At 41.1% G+C, this 27,357-nt stretch overlaps 1 protein-coding gene across 2 annotated transcripts in view; it reads right to left on the bottom strand.

Moving 5' to 3' along the window:
- LOC136679091 (histone H3.3A) overlaps positions 1–26,583 on the bottom strand; it is a 41,412-nt gene extending 14,829 nt beyond the window's left edge. The window contains exons 1-6 of one of the 2 annotated variants that reach the window (XM_066657376.1): positions 26,452–26,583; positions 26,081–26,184; positions 25,721–25,837; positions 25,365–25,533; positions 24,815–24,895; positions 22,606–22,728 (exon numbers count right to left, since the gene is read on the bottom strand). In XM_066657376.1, the coding sequence (XP_066513473.1) occupies positions 22,606–22,728; positions 24,815–24,895; positions 25,365–25,533; positions 25,721–25,837; positions 26,081–26,184; positions 26,452–26,539 (682 nt within the window). In that variant the 5' untranslated portion in view covers positions 26,540–26,583. Of the gene's footprint in view, positions 1–18,878; positions 19,371–22,605; positions 22,729–24,814; positions 24,896–25,364; positions 25,534–25,720; positions 25,838–26,080; positions 26,185–26,451 lie in introns of those variants that run through there. The other variant, XM_066657378.1, reaches the window with a different exon arrangement.
- Between the last annotated feature and the right edge of the window lie 774 nt (positions 26,584–27,357).

Below are 27,357 nucleotides of genomic sequence, written 5' to 3'. Positions count from 1 at the left end.
TTTACTTAAAAATCGTATTAAGTTCATTTTTTAACAAAAATATTTCTGCTAATTTAACATGAGATTGAACACTAATTCCACCTCTGATTCCAAGTTTTTTTTCAAGATCAGATATTTTTTGTTGATGTAGTTTGTGTAACCAGGAAGCATACACAATAAAATTGTCCCTAATAAATCCTTTTACCACTGCCCATAATGTTCTAGGGTCATCTACTGAACCTTGATTAAAACTAAGAAAGTCTGCCAGTTTGCTTCTAAATTTAGAACACAATCCTCAAATTTGTATTAAAATGACATCTAGGGGCGCAAGATTGACCTACAGTTAATTTTATTTTTGCAAAAATACTATAATGGTCCAACAGTGACATTGGCTATATATCAATATTATCTATTGCTGAGACAAGTGTAGTGGACATGAACAAAAACTAAATTCTAGAAAAAGATTTATGTCTTGCAGAAAAGAAGGTGTATAGTCTAGCAGTTGGGTTGAAATGTTGCCAACAATCCACCAGAGACAACTCAGTAAGACGTTGTTTGAGTTCAGTGATTGAAGTTGACTGATTCTAAGATGCTCCACTACATGATTGATCTAAGTTATGGTCCATTATTGTATTCATGTCTGCTCTCACCACCAACTCAAAAAAAAAACAAAAAAAAACAGCCAGATGGTTCAACAAAAAGGGGATAAATTCCAGGTCTCTTGGAGTAGGGGCATAGACTGAAACTAAAGCAATTTTTTATTTCTCATATTAGTTGTTACATATGTAATTCTTCCTTCTTCATCCCCCTGATCTTATATCTCAATCTGCAAATTTCTTCTTATCAATATAAGTACCCCTTTTGTTGCGCTCTTTGCAGTTGCATAAGCTGCAATTCTGTAATACCTATTATTGCATTTGGGAACAGAATCTTTTCTCAAGTGGGATTCCTGAACCAGAGCAACATCAATGTGTTTTCTATGAAGGAGATCTTGAAAACTAGAACACTTAAGAGACTCATTTAACCCATTAATGTTCGAGCTCAAAATGTTCAGAGACTTAAAGTTTAGAATGAAAATCAAACAAATCTATTCTTTAGATCAAAGCAAAATAAACATACATCAAAAACAAAAAATACACATGTACTCTCCAACTGCACAACTTTCAAAATCGCATCCCAAAATGCACTGTGTCAACACACCTTACATTACCCTCTAAAGAGCAAACTCTGTTGACTGGGCAAAAACATACCCATGTCAACTATCCTCCCATGTTGAGGTCTGTGGCAACGACATTAACATAGCCAGTGTCTAGACAATCATGACAACTCCACCCCCACTACCAAGATAAACACTTAAAGAAAGGTTTAGAAATGCAATGAACTATTGTGTTATGAGCTCAAACTAAGCATAAGCCCCTGTCCCGATTGCATAACAATTTGTAGAACCATTTGCTGGTAGCATTCATAACATAGCTGTAGCAGAAGCCAGGAGCTGTTGGGCATCCTCTGGGGTATGCAATAAGTGAACTTCCCCTTTCAGGATTACCTCTAAAACAGCTGGATATAACAGGAACGACTGTACACCAGCCTCTCTCATTGCTTTCCTCACCTCACAGACGGGAGCTGTCTCTTGATAAAGCTGATAGGATCATCCTTTTTGCACCCTCTGGTAGACTGATAACACGCAAATTATGTCAGGCGGAGGTGAGTCAGGTTTTAGTCAGGCGACATACCTGGGGTAAGAATGAGCTGTTTCTTGCATGCAGCCATTGCATTAACATATACACCAAAGAAAACCTAGAGCAACAAAAATGGGACCCAAATTCAAAAAAATTTTAAAAAGGGGATGTTGTGTCAGGAGCTCTAACAAGGTGCAGCTGGGCTCATGTAACTCCCAATTCATGTATTTAACCTGACAATATGGAATATCTCAGTGAAAATTTAACATATCAACATGACATTAGCTTTATAATATGCTTTCCCTAGTGTCTCATTACATTGAAATTGCAACTATTTTCAAAAAATGCAGTTTTTCCTGAATTGTCAGGAATGTGAAAATGGAGCTTTTTCAACTAGTCCCTGGATTTTTATCCTGTGAACGAACAATTGGTCCCATTGCAATCTGTATTGCCTGTAGGTAAATAATTATCAAAAAGTTTGATATTTGAACAAGCTGATGCTGCAATATTTCAATAAACCTGAGTGGATGGAGCTTGATGCACTCTTTGAGCAATAAAATCAAACTTGACCCAAATGAAAGCAAAATGGGTACGCATGTGCATGGCATTACTCTTATGAAGTGTGCCATATAAGATCCAAATGCACATATAGGTAGCTTTACATTTGGAAAAATAACTTAAAATTAAGTTTTTAATTTATTATAGCACCACCTAAGGATGGAGTAAAAACAAAATGTAATGACGTTTTCTGAAGCTCATATGAAAAATAGCTTGTGCATTTTCATAACATGGCAAAAGTATTTTTGACTTACAGCTGTAACATCTCTCTCTTTCTCTCTCTCTCTCTCTCTCTGAGATTCAGTTTCAGATTCAGATAGCTTTATTGGCATGATTGTTAGAAAAATATTGCCAAAGCATTACAAGAAGGAACAATAAAAGAATATAGCCAAAAGAGGCAATTTACAGGGTCCAAGCATATATTCACATCAGCATATGGCAGAAGCCACACTTTAGGGTAGTTTTTGTACTGTTTATAAAGGTGGTCCTTGATGTTCTGTTGTCTCTGTGGAGATGGAGTGAGAGAAGGAGGTATAAAGTTGGGCCTCTTTCAGACAGTGTGTGTTCGCTGGAAAATACCCAATGTGTTTACACCTGACCATTCCTGAGACAGAAGCCATGATTTGGTGTTTTTGTAGTGTTTTTAAATGTGGCCCTTGGTGTTCTGTTGTTGCTGCAGAGTCTGAGTGTGAAAGGAAGGGGTAGCTGTGGACTCCAGTCTGTGTGTGTTTGCAGGAGTGGGAGAGGGAAGGGCTGATGGGAGCATAACAGAGTGTGTGCATTGAATGCACTGGTGAGATTTAACCTACATATATTTGCCAACTCATTCCTGGATAATAACTAAATATGGACATATGTGGCATCAGAAGAATCTTAAGAACCTGAATTTTAACTGTTATCAAAAATATGTTGAACTTTCATTACTGTGTGGCTTCCAAGCATCACACAAATACAGCTGTTACTTTTGCCATATGCTATGAAAATGCACAAGGTCCTTTCCCATGGGATTCAGAGAATACCCTACTCATTTTGGAGTTACTGCATCCCTAGGTGGCACTATATTGAATAATAAAAAGCTATAAAACCAGTAACTGGCCAACTGTAGCACGCCCTATATGTGCATTTTGATCATATTTGGCACAATTGTTCTGCATATTGACCTACATATTTATACCAATTTTGGTTTGATTTGGGCAAAGTTTGTTTGAGTTATAGTTCAATTACTGTTTAGGGCTCTGCCACTTATATTTGTTGAGATACTGCAGTAACAGCATGTACAAAGTTGAAAGTGTTTTAATAATTATTTACCTACAGACTGCAATAAGACCATTTCCTGGTGGGCAAACAACGTTGATGTGACATTTTTGTTTTTGTTTTATTCAGGTCGCGGCCTGAATCCAACACGGCCAATTTTCAACATGCTAGATTTTGGTTGTGAATATGATGTTGACTTAACGTTGAAATGCTACTTGAATTTGTAGATATTTTAAACATTATGTTAAATTTTGGCAGGGGTAGCAACTAAAATTTAGCTAAAAGTTTGGATCCAGTTCTTATCTACAGCATTTCCATTAACATATTTTATTTATTGTTTGCCATTCATATTACATTTCTAAAATGCCTCACTTAAAACCAAGGCAGCAGATCTCCTGATCTGTAAATCATACACAGCCACAGCTGCAGGATATGGCTCACAGCGGATTAAATCAAAATACTAGAGAGTTCTAAACTGTTCAGTTTACTCCAAACACTGTTCAGAGTGCTTATGCTTGGACACTTAATTTAGTTTCTACTGGTAAGAACAAAATGTATAATATATAATAAACTTATAATACTATATAAAGCCTGCTGATTAAAATGTCGTTATATTTTTAAGGAAACTCATGGCTTGCCCCAGAGAGATGCGGTGGAAAAGGAAGGCAAAAATAATGAATATTGCGTGTAATGTTATGTGTGTGTGTACGTGAGTGAGAAACAAAGAGAGCATTTATTTATTTAGTATGTTATAAACAGATCAACCATGACATTAAAACCACTAACAAGTGATGTGAAAACACCTGTGCTAAAAATGGGTGGGGAAATTATTTGAAGTATATTTGTAAATGTTTTCATGTATTAAATGAAGTAATATTCTGCTTTAATCTCACACTGTGTATATTTTTGTATTTTTGTTGCACGTTCATATATCTATTATGATTAGCTATGACTGGGTATGTATTTAAACTTTTTTTTAGATATTATATATTTGACATTCTTTATGTTTACATGTGATCTTGTGAATACAAACATTTGGTGTGAAACTTTAAATACACAGCACAAATTATGACTAAAGTATGGCTTTAAAGAAAACATGTTAATAAATTGACATCAATAAGACATCACAATGACCTAAAATTAACTTGGTAAACAGTGTTGTGAAAAATCATTTTATTACTTTGTGTTAGTGGACAAATATCCTTAAATGATTAGTTAAAATTAAGCATTTATAATTGTGTGAAATCTTGTATCTTATATGCACTCATATGAATGACTAACCAGTATTTAGACAGGCATTTAAACAAGTTTAGAATCTGCACACTAACTGGCATGTTGACTCAGTATTAGCACCTTTCTAAATTCTTAGACCTCTAACATTGAACAGATCTGCACTTAGGCTCACATAAATTACAAGTGTTAGCCAAAAGGGGGAGTTGAACTTTAGGGCATCTCAGTGACCTTAAGTCCATTAGTGACTCCTCTAAATTTTGGTGACAAAAGGAGTGTGGGAAGAAAAGGTATATTGTCAAGCCTACCTAAGAATTAAGGTTTTGGGGTCACAGGTGCATGTGAAACCTGCACGCGAGAAACATGAGTACTAACATGTCTTATTATGCATATTAATATATGTTAATCAGTCAGAAACGCCTTGCCAGTAGGGTATACGTCATATCAGCTATAAAACTGTGGAGTCAGATGCGATGAGTCAGAACTTTGCATGGAAAGGGCACTTTGCGTTTCTTATGTATTAGTTCTCCTGGATCCAGTATTGTAATAAATACTTTGATTTGCTTTGAACTTCACTCGATTGGTCTTTGTAATGCTTCCGGAACGAGCACGCCTCCCTGAGGAGGAAGGTTCTATTTTGGAACTTTTTGATATTTTCTAAATTTTAATTACTTTGGGAACAGTCCAAAAAGAACATTAATTCTTCAATTGGTGACCCCGGACGTGCGGAAGTTTGAGAACAAGACTGACTTCGGACTCCTTTCCACTCGCGGCCGCAATTTATTGAGGTGGGTGAGCAGACCCTGTTTTATTCAAATTCTGCATATTGGAATTTCTAAATCAGAGTGGTGCGGAGGCCTGAAGGCGGTCTGGAGTGAGGTAATGAGCAAATCAATTTATTATTGGTTTATACATTTGGGGTTGCTTGGTTATGGAATTTAAAATGGAATAAATGGATGATTGGTTCCCATCTTGAGACTGAGTGGTGGCGTCCTCCATTCGGAACCTGAAGAGGTACCGGATTAATTGCCCGGTCGATAGGTCGTCCGGGGGCGTGGTCTGTCCCGAAGTATTAAACATTTTTAAACTGAGTAGTGGCGTCCTCCACTCGGAACCTGACGAGGTATCGAGTTAATTGCCCGGTCGGAAAGGCCGTCCGAGAGGGGTGGTTCCCTCTGAAGTATCAAGTGTCCCCGCGAATTAATTAAAAAATAGGAGCCGAAGTTGTCCCCGCGAATTAATTAAAAAATAGGAGCGGAAGTTGTCCCCGCGAATTAATTAAAAAATAGGAGCGGAAGTTGTCCCCGCGAATTAATTAAAAAGGTTCTATTTTGGAACTTTTTGATATTTTCTAAATTTTAATTACTTTGGGAACGGTCCAAAAAGAACATTAATTCTTCAACAGCTACTGTGCTGATGTCACATGGACGTCAGGAAAAAGACGTCTAAAAAAACGTCCACATTCAACCATATTTTGTCTGTCAGCTGACATCAGGGAAAGATGACATCTCAATGTTTTTCAACTGACCTGTGCCCACTGGGTTGTTTGTTGACAAGATGAAGATCCAGGTACTACTTTGAAAAGCTCAATTTTCACATACCTGACAACTGAGGGAAAACTATGCAGTTTTTGACATTATTTGTAATTTCAAAGTTGTTAGACATTATGCAGAGTATACTGTAAATCAAATTTCTTGTCAATATGTTTAATTTTCATTGAGATATTACATTTACATGTTGAAAATGTGAATTGCGCCCATTAGTAGCAATTTTTATTATTTTTATACTTATTTTTGTTATTGTTATTATTTTATATGCTTAGGAATTGCTGCCATGGACATACCATTCAAGTGCCATGATGATTGGACCTTTTTAAGGCGTCAAACAACTGCTGAAATCTGATTAGCCAATGGTGGCCATGTTTTTTTGAATATGATATAATCATCATCAAATCTGATTCAGGACATCACGCAGTACATGCATACCAATTGTCATGTCAATTGGACAATCCTGTGAAGTGTAACAGTGTTTTTTTTTTTTGGTTGTTGTTATAGCACCCTCTAGGCTTGCAATTGCACCACGATGTAATTATGTCTTCCAATCCCTATAGGAATCAACCATGTGAAGTATCATGAGTTATTGCTGTGTCTAAATATTGGAATGCAAGCTCCATCCCCATATTTGAGTTTGGAAGCCAAGCAGGGATGAAATTCCAAAACATTTTTTGGATAATTATTAAAAGTCAGGTTCTTAGAATTCTGCTGATATCACATATGACCATATTGGGTAAATTTCATGGAACAAGTTTGTGCTGAAATATTTGTGTGATTTTGTATATTGTGCAAATTAGCTCAAAATCTAAGTTGGCAGAGATTATGGGTTCTTGAGGCTTTTTTGTAAGGTCTGACCAGAGGAATAAGGGAAAGAAAGAATTTCATTTCTACATCACATGGGGAAGGAGATACAGACCTCAACTCATTCTAATTCGCTATAGCGCCACCATGAGGCCGATCGGGCTGAGCTCAAGCGCCTGAGTTGTGGGAGGGCTTACTACCTGTTGACCAAAAATGAAGTCTGTAGGCCTTACGGTTGGGTTTGCCTATCATGTTTTATCGGCGATAAAGAAGAAGAAGAAAAAAAGCTATAATACCAGAATGGTGTTACCCAGCGTAAAATAGCAAAGACTTTTAAGTTATCATCATCAGCCGTGCATAACATCATCAAAAGATTCAGAGAATCTGGAACAATTGCTGTGCGTAAGGGTCAAGGCCATAAAACTCTACTGGATGCTCGTGATCTCCGGGCCCTTAAACATCACTGCACCTCAAACAGGAATGCCACTGTCAAGGAAATAACAGAATGGGCTCAGGAATACTTCCAGAAAGCATGGTCAGTGAACACAATCCACCGTGCCATGCGCCGTTGCCAGCTGAAACTCTAGAGTGCAAAGAGGAAGCCATTTCTCAGCAAGCTCCACAAGCTCAGACGTTTGCACTGGGCCAGGGGTCTTTTAAAATGGAGTGTGGCAAAATGGAAGACTGTTCTGTGGTCAGATGAGTCATGATTTGAAGTTCTTTTAGGAACACTGGGACGCCATGTCATCCAGACCAGAGAGGACAAGGATAACTCAAGTTGTTATCAACGCTCCGTTCAGAAGCCTGCATCACTGATGGTATGGGGTTGCATGAGTGCTTGTGGCATGGGCAGCTTGCACGTCTGGAAAGGCACCATTAATGCAGAGAACTATGTTCAGGTTGTAAAACAACATATGCTCCCATCTAGACGTAATCTCTTTCAGGAAAGACCCTGCATTTTTCACAAGATAATGCCAGACCACATTCTGCAGCAATCACAATATCATGGCTACGTAGGAGAAAGATCCAGGTACTGAAATGGCCAGCCTGCAGTCCAGATCTTTCACCTAAAGAGAACATTTGGCGCATCATAAAGTGGAAGGTGCGACAAACAAGGCCCAAGACGATTGAACAGTTAGAGGCCTGTATTAGACATGAATGGGAGAGCATTCCTATCTCTAAACTTGAGAAACTGGTCTCCTCTGTCCCCAGACGTCTGTTGAGTGTTGTAAGAAGAAGTGGGGATGCCACACAGTGGTAAAAAATGGCCTTGTCCCAACTTTTTGGGGATTTGTTGACGCCATGAAATTTTGAATCAACATATTTTTCCCTTAAAATGATACATTCTCTCAGTTTAAACTTTTGATCTGTGATTTGTGTTCTATTCTGAATAAAGTATTAGATGTTGGCACCTCCACATCATTGCATTCAGTTTTTATTCACAATTTGTTTAGTGTCCCAAATTTTTTTGAATCCGGTTTGTAATAAGAAGAAATATAGCCGCAAGCTACGATTACAGGGGGCAAGCAAGACATGGCACTACTTGGCACCATAGGTTTCATTGCAACTATTTTTGCTTTAACTGATTTTTTTCTGATTTGGTTACACTTGTGAAATGCTCAACACCTGACATCTTGCATTGAAAATGCTTCAATTCAACACATCAACCAGCTGCTGGATTTGAACCCAAGACGATTCAATTACAAAGCCAACTGCTATCAGGTAGCACACTTGCATCATTTGAGTTTCACTGCATTCATTACACTATTCCAACTTTTGGGTCAATAAGTAATCACACATGAATATATTCTCCTCCCTGGATCACCACCTTAATGTGGTGTGCGTGAGCCTAGGAGCTATTCTGTCATACAGAACGACTGTCATTTTTCTTGACCTGGGCCCCTGACCTGCCCGTTATCCTGGGGTTCTCTTGGTTACAGAGGCACAACCCTCAAATTGATTGGCTCTCTAAGTGTATTCAGCTGTGGGGACCCCATTGCAAAGCTTCATGCTTACATCCTGGATTCCTGGGCAGCACTAGGACATTCCTAGGTAACCCCATCGATTTAAGGAAAGTAGCAACCGCTTACCATGACCTCAAGGAGGTTTTTGGTAAGCAGAAAACAAAGGTACTACCACCTCATCGGACCTTCGATTGTGCCATAGAGTTACAACCTGGCACTCTTCCCCCCAGGGGGCATCTCTTTTCTCTCGCCAGTCCTGAGAAGGTTGCCATGGAGGATTACATTAAAGAAGCTCTGGCACAGGGTTTTGTCCATCCCTCTACCTCTCCCGCGGGTGCAGGGTTTTACTTTGTGGGGGAAAAAGGATGGTGGTCTACGTCCCTGCATAGATTACAGAGGTCTCAATGAAATTAATTTCAAGGACTGTTATCCTTTGCCTCTTATGGCCACCGCCATAATTGATCCAATTGATCCAATTTCTGGATTTTGACAATTTTTACCGTCGGTTTGTCAGACATTTTGGCACTGTGGCGGCCCCACTTACTGTGTTGACTTGAAATCAGTCTGGCCCTTTCCGATGGACTGACGAAGCCCAGAAAGCTTTTGAAGATCTCAAGCACAGGTTAACTACTGCCCCTGTCTTACGTCTCTCGGACTCAGACCTACCCTTTGTGGTAGAGGTAGATGCCTCTGATATTGGAATAGGCACTGTTCTGTCCCAATGCTCAGGCGAGGACCACAAACGCCATCCTTGTGTGTATTTCTCCCATCGCTTGACTCCCAGCAAACAGAATTATGACGTGGGTGATCGAGAGCTCTTAGCTGTTAAAATGGCTCTTGAGGAATGGAGACACTGGTTGGAGGGGGTAAAGCACCCATTCTTGGTCTGGACAATAAAAAAAAAACAAAAAAAAACTGACAATAAAAACCTGTTGGGCCTTGTTCTTCAATCGTTTCGACTTCACACTCTTATGTCCAGGTTCCAAGAATGTTAAACCTGATGCTCTTTCCAGGCAGTGGGAAGATCGTCCTGTACTGCAGTCTACTCCGATTATCCCTCCTGAATGCATTTTGGCAACATTACGGTGGGAGATTGAAGAGATAGTCAGAAAAGCCGTGCAAATTGAGCCAGACCCAGGTGGGGTTCCTGCAAACAGGCTCTATGTCCCAGCTAATGTCTGGACCCAGGTCATAAACTGGGGACACACAAGTTCCTTTGCAGGGCATCCAGGGACCACCCGAACTTTGGAATTTTTACAACGACGGTTCTGGTGGCTTAATATGGCAAGGGAGGTCCGACAATTTGTGTCATCCTGTGACACATGTGCACGTAACAAGGAACCCAGAACCAAGCCTTCTGGGCTATTCTATCCTCTACCTATTCCACACTGCCCATGGTCACATATGTCTTTGGACTTTATTACTGGGTTGCCAAAGGCAACACTGTCATCATGGTGATTGTGGACAGGTTTTCCAAAGCAGCCTGGTTTCTTGCTCTGCCCAAACTCCCTTCAGCCCAGGAGACTGCATAACTCATTCTGAACCAGGTAGTGCGATACCATGGAATTCCCAAGGACCTTGTTTCAGACAGGGGTCCCCAGTTCTCCTGCCGCTTTTGGAAGGCTTTCTGTGCTTCTCTAGGGGCTTCAGTCAGCCTATCCTCTGGTTATAACTCTCAGTCTAATGATCAGACTGAGAGGGTGAACCAGGACATGGAACAGTCTCTTCGGTGTCTGGCATCCACCAACCCTGCTACCTGGGCTGATAAATTTTTGTGGACAGAATATGCTCACAACGGGGCGGCACCATGGCGCAGCAGGTAGTGTCACAGTTACATAGCTCCAGGGACCTGGAGGTTGTGGATTCGAGTCCCACTCCGGGTGACTGTCTGTGAGGAGTCGGTGTGTTCTCCCAGTGTCTGCGTGGGTTTCCTCTAGGTGCTCCGGTTTCCTCCCACAGTCCAAAAACACACGTTGGTAGGTGGATTGGTGACTCAAAAAGTGTCAGTGGGCATGAGTGTGTGAATGAATGTGTGAGTGTGTGTTGCCCTGTGAAGGACTGGCACCCCCTCCAGGGTGTATTCCCGCCTTGTACCCAATGATTCCAGGTAGGCTCTAGGCCTACTGTAACCTTGAACTGGATAAGCGGTTACAGATAATGAATGAATGAATGAATATGCTCACAACATGCTCTAGCACTCATCTCTGGGTATGTCCCCCTTTGAGTGTCAGTTTGGATATTCATTCATTATCTGTAACCGTTTATCCAGTTCAGTGTCACGGTGGGTCCAGAGCCTACCTGGAATCATTGGGCGCAAGGCAGGAATACACCCTGGAAGGAGCGCCAGTCCTTCACAGGGCAACACACACACACACACACACACTTTTGAGTCACCAATCCACCTGCTAATGTGGGTTTTTTGGACTGTGGGAGGAAACCATACACTCTGTCCTGGATGAAAAGATGGCCCTAGCTGACGTCGCCGTTCTGCTAATGTCTTGCGAGAAGCAGACCGTTCCTGTAAGGTGAAGTGTGCACGCCGCCACAAAACAACGTACGATGATGGCAGCCGAAGGGACATCAGTTTCAGTCTCTTGGTCAGGGAAGAGAGGAAACCCACGCGGACACAGGGAGAGCACACCAACTCCTCACAGACAGTCACCCAGAGCAGGAATCAAACCCACAACCTCCAGGCCCCTGGAGCTGTGTGACTGCGACACTACCTGCTGCACCACCGTGCCGCCAGTTTGGATATTTAACTCCCTTATTCCCTGACCACGCTTCACCTTACAGGAGCGGTCTGCTTCTCGCAAGACGTTAGCAGAACGGCGACGTCAGCTAGGCCGTTTTTTCATCCAGGACAGAGTGTATGGTTAGCCGCCAAAGATCTCCCACTCAGGGTCACAATAAAAAATTGGCGCCCAAATACATTGGACCATTTAAGGTCCTGTAAGGGACCGCCTGCACCGTGGTCATCCCACCTGGAGATAATTTACCTGTTGGGAAAAATTGTTTGAAGTTTAGTTCTCGCCTTTATTGGGCTCTCTTCTTTCCCCTTTTGTTGTGAAAGCAGTTATAAGGTTCCTGGTGGCACAACGGGTTTGTTAGCTGCTTCTCACGTAATTGTTACTCGCGGGTGATAGATTCCCGTTCTGAACTTTATTTTTTGGTTTGAGTTTTATTCTTTCTTTACTTCTATTCATTTGTCGTTTTGTCATTCCATTTTGTCATTTTGTTCCCTTTGATTTTCGTTCTCAAGAATTTTGTATATTTTTGGAGTTTGTCTCCTCTCCAATTTTTTTTGATAACTATTTACTTTGAGATTCCACAGATTATTTTAATACCAAGTTTGAACATGTGTGTGAAAGCCCATTTTTCAAACTTTCATAAACTTGAACAAAAACTATCCACTTTTATAATGGACATGAATATGTGAAATTGTCCGCAGTAGGTTGTTCACCTGCTGGCGACATTTGTGGATCAGGCTGTATTTGTATTTGGATCGGGTAAAATGCGAAAGGAAAATCTCAAAATCCAAAACCCGTGAGAGGAAATGAACAAATGCACATCACGGAAAACACGTAAATGACTTGATCCACAAATGCAGATACTACAATTAAAAAAAATTCTAATTTGAGACTTCGACTTTCCAAATATTTGCAATGTAAATTTAAACAAATATATTTATTTTCACATAAAATTGTGATATATCTATGAAAACCAAAAATATATATTTATGAATGTGACTGTATTTGTACAAACTGCAGACCGTGAGACAGATTGGGATGTATTCATTTGTGAATAGTGAAACATATTTGTGACTTGTGTTTAATTTGTGGATTAACATTTAGGCATTTGTAAAGTATTTTGAGACTAATCTCTCTCCATATGCTTCACACTCAGCTGCAAGTTGCTCAAGTGAATGCTAGAGGCCTCCATGCGAAGAAGCCAGAAGAACAACATTGTCCGCAAAAAAAAACAAATGCCACCTCCTGAGCCCCTCGACGGAAGCCCTCCTGTCCCAGGCTATGCCTCGCCACCCTGTCCATGGATATCAAGAACAGGAGTCGATATAAGGCCACAACCCCGTTTGCCAATCCAAAGGCACCGTTCCCGAGGTCCATGCAATATTGTATAGGTGTGTCATCCAAGACAACTCCACAGTATTGAGTGCCTTCAGTAACTCTGGGCGAATCTCACCCACTCCTGGAGCTTTGCCACTGCAAAACATTTTCACCACCTCAGTGACTTCACCCATGGAAATGGAATCCAGATAAAATAACCGCACCAGAGAACAGCCAAGCCGCAGCAGCACCTGAGCAAGTGGCAGTGCAACCACCTCCACCCACCGGAGCACCAGGCCTCAGTTGACCCGCATCCAGCACCCGGCCCCTATGTCAATCTGCAGCGGGAAATAGGTAGCTGGCCCAGAAAAACCCCTGTTAGTACATTGATACTGGATTGAAAAGGACATGATAGAAGTTACCTCTGATCTGTCCGACCCCCTACAAGTAGGAGGACGGAAGTTCAGAGAAGAATTAGAGGATTTTTGCAAGTCATGTCGCCCGACAGAGAACGAGATAAGGAAAAAAAAAAAAGAAAGAAAGCGGGCAGACACTTTGGTTCAAGCAAATTGATGATGGTAAAAGCAAAAGCAAGTTGATGATGGTAAAAACAAGTTGACGACGGAAAACGGCAAGTTGACGATGGTACAAGCAAGTTGCGACCCCCCCACCCCCACCAACGTTTCACGTGAAGGAGACAGAGGAAGAGGACAAAGAGGGTTCAAGGGCAAAACAGAGGAAGAGGATTTGCAGGCAATGGGCCAACTTTCCAGCCAAACGTGTTTCAGAAAGATACATGGGTGAATCGATGCTCAGAGACTACCTGGAGCAATAGGCTCAGTAGGAAGAAAAGCCAGAAACAGCACACTGCGAGAAGTGATGGGCGACAGAGAGGCAGGACACGCTGAGATGGGACCCACTGACACAGTGAAAAGGGAAGTACTCTCTTCTTCTCAAAACTTAAGTTAACTGCCTGACTAGATAATTACTATAAATCTGCAGATCAGATAATGTTATTGAAACTAATGATAAAAAAAATAATAATAAATAAAGGGGATTTTATTGATAGACCATGCAAAGTATTTATTGGGGAAAAAATATAAAATGCTTCTATTCTATGTGTAGATTGGCTGATCTGAAATATGTGATTTCAAGGGATTACCTAAGATTGAATGGAATACCCCAGAACTCTGGTGCAAATATATATATGCATTTAGCATGACGTATAGATATATTTATATAGACTGTATGCAAACATGTCTATATAAATAAAAAATAATAATAAAAAATTAAAAATCCCTATTTTGCCGCATAGAGGCCACTGCGCGACAAAAAAGCGGGATTCATTTGATAAGGTGATTCGGTTGAATCATTGGTTTGATTCAGATTGAATCGCTGAGTTGATTCATTGAGGTGACAATTTGATTCACTTGAACCTTACATTTGAGTCATTGGTTTGATTCAGATTGAATCACTGAGTTGATTCATTGAGGTGACAATTTGATTCACTTGAACCTTACATTTGTCTCATTTAAGTTTATGATACTTTGTTTCAAATTTCAACTTGTTGAAATTGATTCATTAATTATCATCGAATTTGTTGAGTTTGGTGATGGTTTGATTGACTTTTATTCTAAATATTTGAGATTTTAAAATGATTATTAACAATGAGATTCATTTTATCCCCAGTGTGATTAATGGTTATTGATATGAATTGAGTCATTATTGATTTCAGCCAACCAATGTGTTTAATATAAGATCTGATTTAACATATTTTAGAACATGTGATAACTGAGAAATCAATATATCACATTTTGATTAATACATTTATATCACATTTATTAGATATGCATGCGTGTGAAACCACATGAAACCTGACATGGGATAATTATAAACTCATGTAGCTAAACACACAGCTTTCACAGCTCCGGTCGCCGCCACACAACTTCCTGTAACAGATCAAGAGAAACCCACTCTGCAGGCTATTCAATCCACTGCCACTGGAGCAGAACGAGCTCAGTGGTCCAAATCAGGGTGCATTAAGCAAAATAATGTATGGATACACACTGCAACGAACAGACCATGTCTCCCAAAAACATACATGAAAGGGTTAATTGCTATTGCTCATGGGAAAAGTCACATGAGCAAAAGGAGGGAATGATAAAATATGATACCCAGGCATTGATATGCACCCAGACTCTCTACACTCATCCAAATGTTTTGTTCAACATGCCTCACGTGTGCACAAAACACACACAGGCACAAACAACCCCTGTCGCAACAACCTGTAGGTCACCCCCCAGCAACAGAGCCATTCCATTGGCAGATTGAGTTTGTGGAGCTAACACCAGCAGAAGGAAAGCGGTTTCTCTTGGTCTGTGTATGCATGTTCAGTAAATGGGTTGAAGCGTTTCCCACAGGTATTCAAGATGGCGAGGCAGTAGCCAAAACATTCCTCAGAGAAATAATCCCCAGATGGGACCTGCCACAACGCGTCTCAAGTGATAATGGCACTCCATTTGTACATACAGGCCTAATTAGTCTAAGTAAGTACCTAGAAATGGGTACCACCGATGCTGGGGCAGTAGAAAGTGTTAATGGAACCATTAAAAAATGATCTTGCAAAATGACACAACAAACAGGCCTTAATTGGGTTAAGTGTCTCCCTCTGGTCCTCTGGCAAAGCAGAACCAGACCACAGAAAAGAACTGGTCTTAGTGCCTTTGAGATAGTGTTTGGCAGGCCTCCCAACACGGGGTTAGGTCTACCTCCACTTGATAATCAGTTGCTTGACCCACTCTCTCACAACGTATTTCATCTCGAGATGTTTCTGCCCATATCTAAGCAGGTGAAAGCAGTGCTGCCGCAACCAGCCGACCAGCCCTTCCACGACCACAAGACAGTTGACTGGGTGTTGATACGAGACCTCCGCAGACGAAGGTGGAACCAACCTAAGTGGATTGGACCACACCAGGTGCTCCTAGTGACCAACACGGCCGTGAAAGTGGCAGGACGAGGGACGTGGGTGCATCATACTCACTGCAAGACCTCACCAACCTCACCTGAAGAAACAAAAACCTTAAGGGTACCCCAAAAGGACTAGAACGTGAACGAAACTTTGTCTCATCATGTTCAAGCGAGATACCAGCTCTTGCAGATCACAAAGGACTCTAAACCTGATGAAGTAGATGGGCTGGAACATTTGTTTGATGAAGATAATCTGTAAAAATGATTGATTAAGAATCAAAGGAGGGAATTGTGATGGAAATTTGTTTATAGAAATGATTCATAATCAATAGAGATATTTAATCAACAATGGCCACGCATGCTTGTGTAAACTGAAATTGTTTTATTCCTAATTCTCTGTGTCAATCAACTCCCTTTGTCTCCAGACCAAGGAGGTAGAGGGGGAGGCACAGGGCACGTCTGGAATGGTGTTAGAAATACAGGAGATAGGGGAAAACAAATGGTGGGAAACTCTGAGTTTTGGGAACAGGATACAGTGAAAGATGACTGAAATGTAAAAGAGCGAACAGATGGTGAACTTCAAAGGGTTTTCCATGTATAAAAAGACGCTGATCATAAATGGTCAGCAGAGAGGTGAAAAACAGCGTTGCCCGCAAGTCCCTCTCTCACGTTAATATAATTTGCGATATCACTTGATGCCGACTCAGAGACTCAAAGAGCTGTCTTATTTTCTGTCATAATTTTCCACCACATAACAAATAAATAATCTACAAACACAAATTTCTATATAAATATTTATAATAATATTAGAAATAACCAGACATTGTTAATATACACACCGACATTCAATGTTTAAACAAACACAACTTTATGAATTAAACTCTGCACTTTGGGATATTATATTTGTATTACACCTTCTGTAATATCAATTACAGATTCTTGATAATCTGACAATTAAAAAAAAATACCATAGGACATATACTCCAAAGTTCATGTTTCCACATATTCTGTCATATCACATGCTATGTTCACAGGGCCATTACAAAAAATGTTTCACAGTAAAATTTCTTCATATTCAGGATATCAAAAGTCTGTTATATTGTGTCTTTAGTGAGGCTTTCAGATTTTTGAGACATTTTGAAAATAAAGAGATAATATCCATGGAAGGAAGCTTAACGTGTAGGTTTTCCACGGTATGGAAGTGGTGTTCGTATTTTGCCATCTAGCGGCGACAGAATGCAACTAGCATTTAAGGTGAAAGAGAAAATTCAAATGAATCGATTGCTCATCCTTTGTATCCCGGATGTGTACTCTGAATTTTTTGTAAATCGTATTTTGGTATCTGAATTTTATCTGTCGAATTTGAGCAACTTTGAAATATATTGTTTGATTTTTTTTACCTTGAATTTTTTTTTTATCTGAATTTGTTAACCTTTATAAATAACAGTGAAAACATGTTCTTGAAAATGTTTTCACTGTTTCAGGAGTTCTATTTAAGAGCAATTATATTCAGATGCATAATTTCAGTGCAAAACAAATTCAGATACATAATTTCAGTGCAAAATAAAATCAGTGCTACAAATTCAAAGGTGGTAATATTTCAAAATCTGATGAGACAGATTTGCTTCCATACTTTCCACTCTGCAAGCCAGAGCCGCATTGAGGCGCCCCTTTTGTTTACTGGGACAAACTCCAGCTGTACAGCCGCCAGCCGGGGACTTGTGAGTATCCCCACACCCGACCAGCGCCTCTCACCCTGTGCAGCTCCTGAGTATGAGAATGACCAACCCCTATCGAGGAGTTTGGTTCAAGAGCCCACACTGTGTGCAGAGGTGAGCCCATCTATATCTAGCTGGCACCTCTCAACCTCACGCACAAGCTCTGGCTCTTTACCCGCAGTGAAGTTACGTTCCACATACCAAGAACCAGTTTCTGCTGACAAGTTCCACAATGCCAAGGGCCCCACTCTGTGCTCGATGGGCACTAAACTGCACCCCTACTCTGGATCTTGCAGGTGGTGAGCCCACCTGATCCTCACACACTGCCATTTCAGGCTGAGCCCGGCCGAGTTACATGACAAATATATGAGCCCAGCCACCAGACGCTTGCCGTCGGACACTAGCCCAAGGCCTGGCTCCAGGGGTACATTCCTGTAACCCTCTCCCAGTCAGGGTACACTTACTTCTAATGGTTGTACTCATAGGGATGCTTCTTTGATCATGTTTGTCTGGATCTTCACTACAGACCTGTTCGCATGGGAGACCCTACTGGGAGCTAACAGCTCCCAACAACATAGCCCTGGAAGTCATGAGACCACACAAGCCCTTCCACCACCACAAGGATCTGATCCATGAAGGGAAAATGAGGATATAAATAAGCCTATCATATTTCATGATGGTTGGGCTATGTTATGTCTCCCAAGTGGATGTTATAAAGTAATTGGCTAATGGCGGCCATATTTTTCAGTTGATTGTGTTGCCTTTAATGGACTTGTCAACAGGTATCTCACAGATGCCTCATGCAAGATTTAATTTCACTAGAACCATCAGGGGCTGAGAAACAGATTTTTGAATTTTACAGTGCCCCCTATGGGTTAATTGATATGGCATTTGAATGGGTTCCACAGAATCATGTGCCTAAGAAGAATGCTAACTTTCATTAACATATGTGCCAGCGAAGAGGGCTGGACTAAGAGGGCTGAGTGAACGCTGGCGCGACTTGCTGCCGCTGCTCACCCGAAAAACTGCTAGTTTTATTTATTTCTCCTAATCTTTTAAATATTTTAAGCAAGCCCACATTGTCTGCCTGGACTACTGATATTTCACAAACCTGTGATGGGTCTGCTGCGGTATTCTGTTGCTGAGCTTCTCCGTTTCCGATTCAGTCAGTCTGCTGCTCCATCAGATCTACTGCTGCACCCGGATGTTGTCTTCACTCCTCGACGGAGATACATTCACCGCGGGTCTCATCGGAATGTTCATGAAGACTCATCAAAGGCAATACAATCTATCTGGTCCATTTCTCGCCGTTCCCGATGCAACACAGGTCGGATTGCTGATCACAGGGTGCTAGCCTGCCTAGCTCGGTCGGCTAACACTCCAGCTACATCATTTCCCAACTCCATTGGCAAGTTCGGTCTGCTCAATATTCGCTCAATATTCGCTCACTCACAAACAAAGGACATCTCATCCAAGATCTCATCACGGACCGTAAGTTTGACTTTCTCTGTTTAACAGAAACCTGGCAATTAACAAATGACTTCACACAACTCAATGAATCGACTCCATCGGGGTTTGTTTACACCTGCAAACCACGTGACACCGGCCGAGGAGGTGGTCTCGCGATAATTCACAGCGAGAAGTGGAAAGTCTCGCCAGTATCTGTCCCTACCTTCTCCTCGTTTGAATTAACTGCATGTAAACTGTCTGGATCTACACCAACCATAATTACAGTCATCTATCGCCCACCAAAACCCAACAGTACATTTTTAAATGACTTTGCCACTCTACTCACACACCTGTCAACCCTGTCACCTAATAACATCGTGCTGGGTGATTTTAATATTCATATGGACAACATAAACAACCCTCTCACCAAAGATTTTATGTGCTGTCTTGAGGGTTTTGGGTTTCGGCAGTACACCAATGCTCCCACTCACTCCAAGGGTGACATTCTGGACTTAATTTGCTGCTCAGGTGTTTCTCCTCTGGACCTTACAGCTGATGAACTCCCAATAACTGATCATTTCCTCCTCTCATTCAATGTCAGTCTTTTACTAAATGTCACCAAACTTCCCCGCTTCATTTCTTTCCGAAATATTAAGGACATTAATTTGGATTTGCTCTCCTCTAGTATTAACTCCATCTTTGACACTCATCACCTAACCACCCTCGATGATCTTATTGCTCGCTATAACACTGGTCTTCATTCTGTACTTGACTCACTAGCCCCACTAAAAACTAAGTCAGTAACCTTCACAAATTCAGCCCCTTGGTTGAAGGCCAAAGGACGGAAGCTAGAGCGGCTCTATAAGAAAACCGGACTAACTGTTCATAAGGAAATGTATAAAAATCATGTTACAATATAAGGAATGTATTATCCATACAAAAACAAATCATTATACTGATATAATCTGCTCTAATGAAGGTAATGCCAAGTCACTTTTCTCATTATATAAAAGTATTACCCAAGCCCCGGACTCTATCCCATCTCACCTGTACTCTACTGATTTCTGTAACTCACTCTTGTCATTTTTCACTGACAAAATCCATACAATCCACCACCTTCTTAATGTACAATCCACTCCCAGTTTGCTCCCTGACTTTTCTCCTCCTGCTCATTCTTGGTCTGCCTTTCAGCTTCCCACTAACTCAGATATCTCTGATATCATCCAGAAGCTAAAGCCTTCCACCTGCATACTAGACCCTCTCCCTTCAGTCCTAGTGAAAGCCTGTCAGCCCTCACTAGTCCCCATCATCACCAACATTACACACTCTTCTCTTTCCACTGGGACTGTTCCTGCTCATTTTAAAACTACTGCAATAACTCCAATTCTGAAAAAAACTGGCTCAGACCCCACTGATTTTAATAACCTACGGCCCATCTCTAATCTTCCCTTCATATCAAAAATTCTAGAAAAGGTAGTAGCTTCGCAACTCCACAATCACTTAAAAAATAATAACCTCTATGAACAGTTCCAATCTGGATTCCGCCCACTACACAGCACGGAAACTGCCCTTATAAAAGTCACAAATGACCTCCTTATGGCGGCCGATTCAGGACTACTCTCCATCCTTATCCTCCTTGACTTAAGTGCAGCATTCGACACCATCTGCCACACCACCCTTCTAAACAGACTTTCCTCCATTGGAATCACTCAAACTCCCCTAAACTGGTTTAAATCATATCTCTCTTGCCGCACTCAGTTCGTTCATATCAAATCATTTACTTCTCAATCTTTCCCTGTTATTTCAGGTGTGCCCCAGGGCTCTGTTCTGGGGCCCCTTCTTTTCATTATCTATCTCCTTCCCCTTGGCCATATCTTTCGAAAACACAACATTAGCTTCCACTGTTATGCAGATGACACCCAGCTCTATTTCTCCTGTAAACCCACTGTCCACATCCCACTCTCCACCCTTACTGATTGTTTGACAGAAATAAAATCCTGGTTCACTGCAAATCTATTAAAACTAAACAGTGATAAAACCGAGGTTCTACTTGTTGGCACTAAATCAATACTCTCAAAAACTAACAGTCCCTTAATTGATATTGATAACACATCTGTTTTCCCTTCCTCTCAGATAAAAAGCCTGGGTGTCATCCTCGACAATTCTTTATAATTTAAATCACATATCAATAAAATTACCCAGTCCGCCTACTTTCATCTACGTAATATCAGTCGCCTTCGTCCTGCCCTCACACCACATACCTCTGCCATCCTCGTGCACAGCCTCGTGACTTCCCGCCTTGACTATTGCAATTCTCTGCTCTTTGGTCTTCCACACAAATCTCTCCATAAGCTTCAGTTGGTTCAAAACTCAGCTGCCCGTATCATCACAAAAACCCCTTCATTCCACCACATCACTCCTGTATTGTTTCAACTCCACTGGCTCCCAATCAAGTTCCGTATAGACTATAAAATCCTTCTACTCACTTTCAAAGCCATCCATAACCTCGGCCCACCCTATCTCTCTGATCTTCTCACTGTCACTACTCCATCTCGCACTCTCAGATCTTCCTCCTCTATTCACCTGACTGTCCCCTGCGCCCGTCTCACCACCATGGGGAGTAGAGCTTTCAGTCGCTCTGCTCCCCGGCTTTGGAATTCGCTGCCACCTGACATAAGGAACATAAACTCACTTCTACAGTTCAAATCCTCAATAAAAACTCACCTGTACAAGATTGCTTTTAATGTTTAACTGATCCATGTTTTTAACTGTGTTATATTTTAATCGTTTCTTTTACCTGTATTTTATGTATAAATTTATTTATTTTTATTTCTTGCTGTTGTAATTGTAAAGTGTCCTTGAGTGTTAGAAAGGCGCTATTAAATTAAAATGTATTATTATTATTATTATTATTATCCTGATCTATAGCCATTTATGCTGGCTGAAAGTTCGCGCGTTCAGTTTGTTTGTTTGCTTGCTGCTGTTTAGTACTATTCCAAAGCCTTTACTGTTAATACTTTGCTAACTTATCCTTGTTAGTTGTACTTAGTGTTTTTCTAAATTCACTGTTAATACCACTACCATTTTATTGTTGTTTTTCATATTAATAACTACTTCTCTCCTGATTATGGCGACCGTGGAGATCGAGCAGTTGGGCCGCCAAATTCAGCATCTCCTGGAGAAGCAGACGGAGCTCATTGTGCTGTGATTGTGCTGACATGTGCTTGAACCCTCAGATTGCAGTTTAAAAAATGTTTTGTCTTGCATAGTGCAAAATCTTGTATTAAATATAGAGCACACTTTGTGTAAGCATATGAGATGAATATAATTTATTATTTTAAATTATTTGTCCCACATATTCCCAGTGTTGCAATAATATTTGTCCTCACCACAGGGCAGGCACCAGGCCAACGTCAGCAGAATATCTCCAAGATAATTTGGGTGTCTGACCCAGGCAAACCAACCAGACACCAAGAGGTTCTGACCTGATGGACTTGGGATCGTCTGAAAATCTGTGTTACAAACAGAATATATATATATATATATATATATTAATTAAAAGTTATATTATTAATCAATTCAAAAGAATAATTTCATATGCCATGTGACCAAGGACTTGGTAAAGATGATATTTTTGAGTGTATGATTAGATGTAGTCAGTATATCTCAAAGACTGAACAAACAGATGATAAATTCAAGCTATAAAATATAGCCGCAAGCGGCAATTCATGGGGTCCAAGCAAGTATTTGCTGGTAGACGACCAACGCGCCAGCATATGACCTTTCCTGAGATAGAAGGGGATTTTTGGGGAAGTTTGTGTAGTGTATTTAAGGTGATCCTTGTTGTTCTGGTGTCTTCTGGTGTAGAGATGTAGCATGAGATGGAGGAGTAACAGATGACAGAGAGAGCATAGAGCACAGAAGTCACTCTGGAATAGCACCCTGGTTTCTCACTCTAATGTTCAGGACTCCCAAACAGCAGATAGGATGTGGAGTTGCTTGTACTTGAGTCCAACATTGGTGTACACAGAACACTGTCTGCTGGATGTGTTTGGTTGTAGGCTTTTCTCAGTTCAGCAGTGATGCTGAGGGATTTAAAACTCCAACACCTAAGTCAGACCTGCTGTATGCGTGTCCTGACCATTGAAGACCAGGGTGAAAGTGAGCAATTTTTGTAGAGCAGGAGGGTACCATATGACATTTCCTGATACAGGAGCCACACTTTAGATAGATTTTGTAGTTCTTTTAAATGCAATCCTTGGTGTTCTGGTGTCTCAGCGGAGCTGGATTGTAAGAGGGTAAGTGGATGAGTGGGGGTATTTCTGGGCTGCAGACAGGTGAAGGTTGGGCTTGGATTATAGAGACTGCACAGAACTCACTCTGGAATTTCACTCAGAATTCTGACCCAATGTTCAGGACCCCCACAAAGCAGATATGATTTAGGTGGTGGATCATTTTCAGCACTGCAGTAACACTGACATTGTGGTGATATGTCAGTGTGTGTAGCACTCTTATGAGTAGATCAGACACAACAGTGCTGTTGGAGAATTTAGCACCTGTTTCCACACCTATTTTATTGGTCCACATTATAGATATAAAATCAGAGACAGTAGCTCATACATTCTCAGCACTGTAGTAACACTGATATTGTGGTGATGTGTCAGTGTGTATTGTGCTCTTATGAGTGGATGAGACAGAGCAGTGCTGCTGGAGAATTTTAAACCCTGTGTCCACTCACAGCCCACAGTGTTACACACACCTACTGTGTTGGTCCACATTATAGATATAAAGTCAGAGACAGTAGCTCATACATTTTCAGCATACCTGCTGTGTGGGCGTCCTGACCATTGAAGAACATGTGAAAAGGAGTAGCTACTAATCCACTGCCTGCTGGTCTAATGGTCTTAGCCATGTTAAGATCAACTCTAATGACTCTATTGTGTTGTGCAACCACTACCCCTTTATCGCTGCGGCAATTTGAGGACTTGAATTACCAGTCATGCCATCCCTCTTTCACTCTAGAACTTCTGTCATCATTATAATCAATAAAGGATGTTAAATTTACTCAACCTGATGCTATTCCTCTACCATCTCACATGGTGCTCAGTCATGCACCATTTTATTAAAGGCAGTTAATTTTTGGACTCACTAACACCTTTTCACTCACAATCCAGGACACCAACCAAACCATCGACCAAACTACATCTCAACCTACATCTCAACATAATGACTAGCATTCCTGTACTTTATGAGGTACGGGTTCATACGTAGCTATAAACCACCCGGAACTCCTTTCCAAAAACTTCTGAGTTCACTTCCATGTTTCAGCCATTACAGGCCTGGTCTGTACTAGCACATAAAGGATTACAGCAATAACAGAAAGCCTATACAACAGCCAGGACCTGCTTTATGCTGAGGATCGGTTTGGAGCTTGGCTCATTATGGCATTTTTAAAGTCTATAAATAGACTGTGTTCTGGACACAGTTTTTATTGGCACTAGTTTGTTCTCCAGCTGCATTACATTCAGATATAGGTAGTTTATTCAGTCATGTATTTATTTTTGGTAAATGCATATATTAAAAACAAAGAGTGCATACGGCTGAGAGAGGGATGGTTTGGGTATTTGCGGAATCCACTTTTCTCTTCGTTGGACAAGAAATAGATCAGGAACCCAGCATCTGCACAGGAAACAACCAGAGGAGAACCATCAGTAAAACAAGCCTGATAAACCTGGTGAATATACTGTATAAACATGTTTACCTTCACAAACATCAGCCACAGCAATAACACCACCACAATGACCATATAGCTGTGTCTGATTCATTCGTACCAGTGCAACACACACAAACACACAATCATCACATCATTGTCACTGCAGGGTTTCCTCTAAAAGTTAAATAGTGCAGATTCTGCAGTGCTAACCCCAGAGTAGAAAAGGCTCTATTCTCCCTACAGCTCAATGGAGCTTCACAATCATTCTGAATGTGTAATTGTAAGGTAAAATTATTACACAGTATTACTTTAAAGTCACAGGGAATTAGAATATCATGTGCTTTAGTGTGTAGCACCAGTTTAATCCAGCAGTAGAACATTATGAAATTATTTTATTATTAATTATTACATGAGTAATATTATTTATATATTTACTGAAAAGCAGGAAAATGGGGACAGCGGACAAGAAGTGGAATTGATTGGGATGCTGAAGGAGGAAATAAACTGGGAGACTGGAGAAGAATGGGATCCAGATAAATTCTCCCATAATCATCAAGAATCCAATGGGTTCCTCTGTGAACTCCTTAGTGTTCAAAACTGACTCCTGAAAAAATACATCCACAAAAAATATAAACATAAAAACAAACAAACACAGTAAAATTAATACAAAATACACGCGAGCACACAGCACATGTGACCTGACTCTACAGCCGTGTCAGGCCCAAGTGCAGGGCTCAATGGCTGATCAATAATTGAATATATGCAGGTAATTTATGATCAGTGAAGAGAACCTCGTCTATGAGGAAGTCAACGATGTAAACCATCTGGAAGAAGGTCGTCAGCAACAGAGAAACAGAGAGAGAGTCAGTCTCTGCAGCCGCCAAGAGGTACCACACATCCATCAGGCCCTAAACAACACAGAACCATCAGGCCCAAAAACACAGAACATAGATCCATCAGGTCGTAAATAACACAAAGCATAAAACACAGAACAATTAGGCCCTAACCAGAACAGAACATACAGCCATCAGATCCTAACACAAATCCATGTTCTTATGTGTTCTGTATGCTTCAGCTGAACATCAGCAGAAACTTGGGCCTGACCCGGTTCTAGGGACAGAAGGAAGCATGTTGATATAACATTGTCTGACCCAGCCGATGAAGCCGATTCGGACCATGGCAAACTGCTTCATGTCGATCTTTCCGATCCGAGGGTCCATCTCCCGACCAAAGACAAAGTCCAGCAGGAAACTGCCTAAACCACAACACAGAACATTAATAACACAGTGAGTCTTGTCTTCATGGGAACCGTGCATGGTCCAGTGTAAGGTCCATAAGCAACACTAGCCTCGCAGTGAAATTAAAGAATAAACTTCAGACTCTGAGCCTTACTAACCTCTCTTGGCCCTAATCCCCACACCCACAAAACCCCCTTCCCAAGACCTGAGATAAGACCCTCCTTATTACTACGTGGTCATAAAGTGCTACTTGTATTATGAATGGTTGTCCCCTTTGTTATTACCTGTGTTAATATCCTGACTGTCTTGTGCTCTTTCTGCGCGCAGGTAGAGACAAATACTGATCAGAGCCGAGGTCACACACCCTGCCATGACCAGCGCCGAGACCCTACCACAGACACTCTCAGCCTTCACAAACCCACACATCCACACACCCAAACATACCAACACACACACCACAAATGCATGCAGACCTGCAAAAGAGAAAACACTGAAAATACACACACATCATACAAACCAGCACAAACACAAACAAACACACACCCTTAAAAACTGACTTATTTATATAGAACTTTTCTGGACAATGAGAGACAATGAACTCAGATGAAAGTTTAACCCCTAACCGTTCAGATTATATTTCAGGTGATTTTCGTGGGGACCCATCTTCCCCTCTGCCACCTAAATAGAAAGAGAGAGAGGGAGAGAGACACAGTGGCGTGTTGATATCCCATAGAAGACAATCACTGGAGGCGTGCCATCTGTCCCCAGTGCCACAGAGTCTCCAGTGTCCCAGGTATAAATATTACATTTTGTATCTGTTTAATCGTACAGGTCATAATCTTCACACTGATTATTTCACATTATTTCACTTCACATTATGAGTCCGGGTCAAAGCTGTGTCCATTTCCCCAACATGAACAATGAAGAAGAAAAATCTAGTGTCCTCACCTGTCCCACTGGAAGATAGTAGAGCACCCCCTGGAGCATTGTGAAACATAGCACAATGGCAAATGCACTCCAGTCCCACAGAGGAGCTTTAAATACCCACCACAGACTTCCGGGGTCAGAGCGGTCTGATGGGTCACAGGCGTTTAACAACAGAACCACAGCAAACCCCAGCAACACACATAAAAGGAACAGACCTTACACACACAAAAAGAATATGTTTCAGATATGAAAGGGTTTACGTG

The sequence above is a fragment of the Hoplias malabaricus genome, chromosome Y, assembly GCF_029633855.1.
Source record: "Hoplias malabaricus isolate fHopMal1 chromosome Y, fHopMal1.hap1, whole genome shotgun sequence".
NCBI classification, from domain to species: Eukaryota; Metazoa; Chordata; class Actinopteri; order Characiformes; family Erythrinidae; genus Hoplias; species Hoplias malabaricus.
The sequence above is the reverse complement of the archived record's forward strand: the minus strand, read 5'-3'. Positions and strand labels throughout refer to the sequence as shown.